Source organism: Neodiprion pinetum, chromosome 4 (genome assembly GCF_021155775.2).
Source record: "Neodiprion pinetum isolate iyNeoPine1 chromosome 4, iyNeoPine1.2, whole genome shotgun sequence".
Classification (NCBI taxonomy): domain Eukaryota; kingdom Metazoa; phylum Arthropoda; class Insecta; order Hymenoptera; family Diprionidae; genus Neodiprion; species Neodiprion pinetum.
Window position 1 is genome coordinate 12,836,693 of NC_060235.2, and position 7,818 is coordinate 12,844,510.

Consider the following 7,818-nt stretch of genomic DNA (forward strand, 5'->3'; position numbering starts at 1 on the left):
CTTGATTAAAATTTCAGATAAATTATAAATATAAGTATAAGTACAAAATATAAGTAGTCATTCAGTCAAACAATTACATTCAAACAATTTAAACAAGTTAGAGATGCAGAGCCCAGGCTCTAAGATTTAGTGACTTGGTGACGTAGTTGACAATTGCATAGAGAGTTTTTGCGTCAGATGATGAGAATAATGCTGGTATTTGTTCACTGCTGCACAGTGAATTTTGCAGATATTAATTCCTGAAGCCCACGTAGTAGGGGCAGGTGATCAGTAAGTGCTCGACTGTATCCGGCTCTTTTAGATTACATAATTGACATGCAGAGTTCCGAGCAAATTTTGTCATAAGGTTGTCTGTGATTAAAAAGCAGTTATGTTTGTTTGAAAGCCTCAGTTGGGCTATCAGTCGCTTGCTGCTGAGCGGAATCTTCATTAGGAGATATCTGACTGGGACCCGAGGTTCTGCATGAGGCAGGGAGAATTCGAGTGACTTGGAGTTTCTTGCTGCGCTTAAGTCGTTGCTATGAAGGATACTTTGATACCGATTCAGAGTGGACTCCATCTCGGATTCCCAGAGGTTGGGATCGATCGAATCAATTAGATCTGACGCGTCACATTCCATTAAAAAAGCTCTTATCTGTGTGGCCCAGTTATGCGGTGAGGCGGTCGTGGTGTTTTTAGCCAGGTTGAGGAGGCGCAGGAGGCAGATTTTGTGCAAGCAGTTGTCATCCGCCCTAAGAGTTTTGATCAACCATCTCCATATACTGGTCATGGCCTTCAGAGCCATAGGATCGAGTCCGAGCTCCAAACGTACTGCCCAGTCTGGGGTGTTCCTGGGTAGTTTGAACAGTTTCTTGAAAAAGAAAGTTTGAGCAGCTTCCAGGGAGTTTCTATACCAGAGACCCCAGGCTGGGATAGCGTATAAAAATACCGTCGAGACCATACTGTCAAATATCTTGTTGTACGCGTTCCAAGAGACGCACTTTGCTTTAGCCAGTAAGGCCAAGGACGCTCCTGAAGCACTTTTTGCTTTATTAGTAGCAGACTGTAGTGCTGCCAGACCTCTGGTAGAGGTGGACACCTCGACACCTAGGTAGGTATAACTATTGACCAAGTCCAGGCAAGTGTGTTTGTAGGTCCTATACCGAGTAGGGCATTCTCGTATTCTACCAGCTGCTTTGAACACGAGAATTTTTGTTTTTGACTTGTTGACTGTTAGCTGGTTCAGGTCACAGTACTCTTCGAGGGCACGCAGCTTGCGTAGAAGATCCATATGCGAACGGGCGAAGATTACGGTGTCGTCGGCGTACAGCAGCAAAAGAATGTCGACTACTCCATTGATGTCCAAGCCATGAAGACCTTTAGATCGGAAAAACTGCTCAAAATCGTGCAAGTATAGTAGGAACAGGTCTGGACTTAAAGATTCGCCTTGTAGGACGCCTTCAGTAACATCAAAGACTTCCGTGAGACCTTCCTTGGTTCTAACCTGCATGGTCGCTTGGTCATATAGAGATTTCATTGTGTTGATAAACTTGCTACTGACCTTTAGATCAAGTAGTTTCTGCCACAGACGCCCATGGGGTACCGAGTCGAATGCCCTTTGAAAGTCAACAAAAATACCGTATATTTCTCTGCCATCGTTGTGTCGAAACTGTAATTGAATGGCACTGAGGAGTGTGAAAATGGCATCTGTGCAGCTGCGCCCTTTTCTGAAGCCCATTTGAGAGTCCGGCAGGACCTTTTCCTTATCCATCCATAGAACTAATCTTGGCACCTTTTTTATGCAGCATTGACAACCATATCTTTGCCCAATTTTTTGGTACACGCTCTTCATTGAGCACTCTGTTGAATAGAACTATTAGCAAGTTTGTATGCTGTGCCGTTAGAGTTTGGAATAGTTCATTGGTTAGTAAGTCGGGGCCGGCAGCTTTGCCGGGTTTCAGAGATTTAAGAACCGAGTTGAGCTCCGGAAACCAAATTTCAGCATCAAGGATGTCGTTTGTGATGCTTGCAGAAATAGAAGGCGTGACAACTCTTGGCTTGGAGATCGCAGCATAAAACTTGTTCCAGCTGTCGATTGAGATGTCAGGGGAAGAGCTGTGCTTGAAGCTGAATTTTCTAACTGCGGCCCAGAAGTCTGTTGGAGCCGTGACGTTGGCAAAAGCCGATTTTATACTGTCAATGTGAGCTTTTTTCTTAGCTTTGCATATTTCCCGGTACTTATTTTTACAAAGAGTGGCATCCTGTTTGAGTATATTATTGCTTCGATCGTTTTTAAGTTTTTTTAATGCTTTTCTTAGCTCGCTTTTTGCTACCTTACAGCTTGAGTCAAACCACGGGTTGCGAGTAGTCCAGCTATTTCCGTCGAAACCTAGAGTTTTCACCAGGTTAGCTTTTTCAGCAGCAATGTACATGTGGCAATGCAGGAGCGACTGTAAGTTGTCAGTTGCTAGGGTTTCCGTGTCAGCTGGAATCAAGAGATTAGACAGTTGTTCAAGGTAAGGATCGGCAGCGTTATTCGTCCATTTAATCTTGGAAAATTGTGGTTTTTTCGGGTTATCATTTTTAACTGGCGGAGTATAGGTTTCCAGCGAGATACTGAGACATACTGGATAATGGTCGGACATGGACGGCTCCATTTGAACTACCAGATCGTTTACAAGGCGCAGAGACGGTATGTCAATCCAAATTAAGTCAATGATTGATGAGCCAAGGTTTTCGTACGTCGGTTGAGCTGGAGAATCACTGACTGTCCTCCCATTCAAAAGTACAAAGTCGTTGTCAACCATGAATTCCGTGATCATCCGACCCCTTTCACAGGTAAAATTATCAGTAGTGCGAAGAATGTCGTATAATTGGCTTCCGGTGAAGAGATCAGCTGGCCATGGATTCAGGGTGCCGACTTTAGCGTTCATGTCACCGCCTATAATAAACAAGTCGTATGTGCGCTGAGTTTTGATGTCGTCGATGATGCTCTGAAAAATATCGAGTAAGTAACGGAGGTCAAGACATTTGCGGAAGTATACTGACCCAATAACAGCTACGGATGATCCGAGTTGAATTTCAGTGAAGATCCACCAAGGGGAAGCTTCGATTAACGAGGAATTATATTGTGTATTAACTGCCGTTATTAGACCGCCGCTTGCTCTACCTACTGCATGTTCTCTCAACGCCTCGGACCAAAAGATGTTGTATTTATTCAGATAAACAGGTGTGTACGTATGGGTTATCCAAGTTTCACAAGCTGCGATGATGTCGGAATCTCCAGTTATTGAGCTTGGCTCAAGGTTCAAGAAGCCATGAAGGTTCCAAAATGTGATTTTGACTGTGGATGTTCCCACGGGTGTGCTAATTACTTTTTTGACTTTGATTCTGTCCACTCCATGCTGCCCGAAAGCAAGCTGGAGTTCCTTGATTGAGGCATCATCTTGTTTGTTTCCGGGTTCCAGGAGTAGACAAGATCGTCCACCAGAATTTTATTCCCTTTTCTTACGGGTTTTTTACTTTCGCTTCTTAGTTGTTTAGCGAGCGTTCTGACATTCCAGTCTATTTCTCGCTCCCTGGCTGTTCTGTCTGGCTCAATAAAAATGTTAGTACCGGTCAATTTAATTTTTCTGTTCTTGAGTATTAGATTTTTTATATTTATATCAAATAGGTCGACTATAAGCCTCTTGGTGAATTCCGTTATTTCAATTCTAAGGATATTGACCCCAAAATTGGAATTCAAGAACGTTTTGACCTCCTCCGTGTGATTGTTTGTGGATAGAGTGAGGCCTACTATCGAGATTTTAGTCTTCTTATTTTCCTTTTCAAGAAAATCAATTCTATTACTGAGTTGCGAGATTCTGTCACGTTCCTCTTTTGAGAGTGGAGAAACTTTTAAGTTGTTAAGTTCATCTTTCTTCACTGTGCTGTCTTCCAGAGCTTTAACTCGTTTAGTTAGATCGATCTTGGTTCCCTGTGAGTCGCTTTTTAATTCTGCTAGGTTTCGCTGTATATTCTCAAGGGCTGTTGCGTCGTCTTCGAACTTTTTGTTCAGTTTATCGGTGAGCACCTTGAGCTTAGTTTCCTGGTCGGACCTGAGGCCTCTCAATTCCTCCAGTATTTTATCTATCGCTGAATCACTGTTATCAATTGGGTCCAGGTAGTCTTCTAACTCCGCATAATCTGTCTTCTTAAAAGTCTTCGAGGGCTGTTTCGGCTCTTCTGTGGGAGATTGACCGGAACTGTGTCTTTTCCTCTTGGTTTCGATAAAGTTGGTTATTGGAGCGCAGGTGTTGGCAGCTTCTGCAAGGAGTTGCTGGGTGGATGGTCGCCCTTTTCTTGGCGGGGCCGCAGGTGTGACACCGGCTATAGAGTTGTTGTGATTCAAAACGAGGCGGGGTTTGACTAACAGTGGCGTCACAGGTGCGGGGTCAGAATTTGACCGTGAGATGTCGCCTGTATTCATTTACGGAGTCAGGAAACGTGAACAATCATAAACACGCCAGCTGAGCACACACCGTGTTATCAGGAAAAACAGAATTTTATGTGCTAAACTCGGAAGGATTTGAAGATTTGTATCTGCAGACTTTAATCACTTGTTTCTACACAGAATATGCACGTTCTTATAATTTTTTACGCAGAATTTATTAACTAGCAAGATTAAATATGATGGGGCGACACAAGACACGTCTGTTCACTATAGATACTCAGTGGCGCCCCCATTATACATTAATATAATAAAATATGAATGAAGGTAATTGAGGTAAATAATGTAGTAAAATGAAAATGATTGTGAATGGAAAAAATTATGAAAAAATGAAATAAAATAAAAAATAAGCGAGTAATTCAAAATATTCAGGATTTTTCTAATAATTATACATAATTTTGAAAAATTGAAATAATGTGAGAAAAATTTTTTTTCTTTTAATTTCCTATTTTTCAAAAGTAAATTAAAAATTATAATATACATATGTATATATAAATACATATATGTGTGTATATATATATATATATACATATATATATGAATATACATATATATGTATATTTTTATTTATATATATTTATATTATACAATAATATAATAAAATGTAAATGAAGGTGATTGAGGTAAATAATGTAATAAAATAGAAAATGATTGTGAATGGAAAAAATTATGAAAAAATAGAATGAAATTAGGAATAAGCGAATAATTAAAAATATTCAGGATTTTTCTGATAGTGTTACGTCCTCCAGACTTCATATTCCTTTCCCACGCTCTTAGTTACCTTACGCTCTGTAGTCTACCCTTATCGTTCGCGAGTCAGCAGGTTCTCCTGTAACTCGCGGCTAGCTTGCCTGCTACATCCGGCAGAAGCAGGCAGATCCATCCCAGCACTCAAGCAAGACACCTATCCCTCTAAACCAAGACCATACCCTTTTTCCCTTGACCGACTCCGTTGCATTGACCACTAATAAATAATCATATACTTTAAATCGTTTACCTTCCCTTAATACCGATCCCTTTCTATTCCATTCCCTTCCTGCATTGGGAGTAGTAGCACGCGAGTGCATAGTCGACGTGAACGGACCCTACAATAGCCAAATAACACCTTGGCTGGGCGTGGAGTAAGCTCCGATTACCGCTCATCGGAGCCTACGCAATCTACCCCGTAACATTTTGGTGGCAGCGGTTTTGCCCGTCGACCTACTCGTCAGTGCAGTGCTGCATGTTTTCTACGAAAGTGTTCAGTGCTCAAAATTTCTAACGCCGTACCAATCAGTGATAGCCGTGTTACGAAAGAACTCTGGGCCACAAAGTACTGTGACAGGCACGCAGAACCTATTCAACTCACCACGGACACAGGCTCTGCAAACAGTCCCCAATTTCAATAACTCCGTCACATTTTGGTACTATTGAAATTCATCGATACGTACGACGTCGAATAACTGTGTAGCGAGTGGAAATTCAGTGCGATAGCCAAGTTAAGCCGCACACCGCATCTGAACACATCACCCTTCGAACCGACAAATATTGAATGGACCCTTCCCGCTCATTCGGACTCCTGCAACCCTGTTGAGACGAGAACCTGGACCCGAAAGTGACATCGCCCTAAGACCTGGATTACCACACTTATTTATCAACACGCCACGGAGTACCTCATCTATACCCTCCTCGTGCCGACGCATGACGTGTATCGCCTCTTCAAGTTTCACCTGCGTCCAGCTGCCTAGAACCATGCTGTACTCTGTTTTTGCGTTTACCTTCGCCCTGTAAGTCTATTCTAAGTCTTAGTATTAAGTTGATATTTTTATTCCTGTACTTGCAATACCCTGCTTAAATCAACATGGCACCAATTAACGAAACCGGTTCAAATTTTTGGTCAGTAAAAGATGTCTTGCCGACAATCCCCCCTTTTGACGGCCACAACATGCCCTTTGACTCATTTGTAGAACAATTACGTCACGTAGAGACTCTTATAAAAGCTTCGGATAAAATGACTTTCGCCAAATTTGCGCAATCAAAGGTTACAGGCCCCGCATCTCAATATTTAATAGGCATTAACTGTAATGACGTCGAGGACCTCATAACTGCCCTTAGCCGAGCATACCGCCCGGATATCCCCATACGCCAGTTATCCGCTCAATTAGATAGAATTACACAACAACCATATGAGCGCATCATAGATTACTCGTGCAGAATAAGAGCAATATCAAAAGAAATAAGCACAGCAATCATAGCCAAACACCCACCAGACTTAGCAACGCTTCTACTGAACGATCTAAAGAAGGATACCTCTAGATCGTTTATTAGAGGGCTTCGGCCAGAATTGGAGTGGAGAATCGCTACTATCAGACCATTACCAACCTTCGAAACTGCCGTCAGCATCGCCGAAGGTGAAGAAGCCGAGCTAATTAACCGTCAGATGCAATTCTCTGCACACTATTTTACCCCCTCTACACCCATGTGTCTGCCGTTACCCCCCCATACTGCTCCTCCGTCTCAGGTGCCCACCGCGGCCTCCTCTATCCCCCCCCTCATGTCATTGCCCACACGTGGTTACGTTTATCAACCAGCGCCTCGTACCGAACCCGGAACCTACGCCCAAGCGCTCCATCCGAACACCAGTTCTGCTGACCACGTTAATGCTCTGCCCAGCACTTGTCAATTTTGTAACCACCAGGGTCACTCCATCACGGAATGTCACCGTTTGCAAAGTAAAAGATATTGTACTAAATGTCGCAGAATGGGCCACTTCCACGATGAATGCAACAGGACCAACAGAAATCAAGAACTATACTGCGGCAATTGTAATCGCAGAGGCCACACAGTAGACCGATGTAGATCCTTTCCGCATAATAACCAAGGCAATGCAGACTCAAATAAACATTTAAACGGGAACATCGCCCGCGGGGAGAACGCGCCCGCGAGCAATGCAAACAACTAGCGTTCCGATCTTCAAGTCATATCCTCATAACAGCTTCAGCTGACCCTCCACTAATTTCGATCGACACCCCCGAGCTAATAAAAATATCTACATTTATTATTGACACCGGTGCAGACGTCAACTTGGTCAAAGAAAGTTCCGTTAGGCCCCTTGTACGACGAACAACCGACGAACGTTTGACGCTGACTGGTATAACAGACAAAAAGACGCAAACTATCGCAAAAACGGAAATACGTTTTAATAATAAATCCCATACCTTTCACTTGGTCCCTGACTCGTTTCCGATTCCGCACGACGGCATCTTAGGCCAGCCCTTCTTACGAAAAGAGAAAGCAACTATTTCTTTCAACTCAAACTCGGTGATGCTTGGATCCTCATTGCCAATCCACTTTAGTAAATTCGATGAACC

At 42.9% G+C, this 7,818-nt stretch overlaps 1 protein-coding gene across 1 annotated transcript; it reads right to left on the reverse strand.

Annotated features, from left to right (window-relative positions):
- Window positions 1-1,742: 1,742 nt before the first annotated feature.
- Window positions 1,743-2,912, reverse strand: LOC138190841 (uncharacterized). Its single transcript, XM_069135360.1, has one exon. It carries the CDS (start codon window positions 2,910-2,912, stop codon window positions 1,743-1,745), a length of 1,170 nt encoding a protein of 389 aa, XP_068991461.1.
- Window positions 2,913-7,818: the final 4,906 nt, after the last annotated feature.

Coding starts and splice junctions, on each gene's coding strand:
- LOC138190841 (XM_069135360.1), bottom strand. CDS start 2,912: ATGAACGCTAAAGTCGGCACCCTGAATCCATGGCCAGCTGATCTCTTC.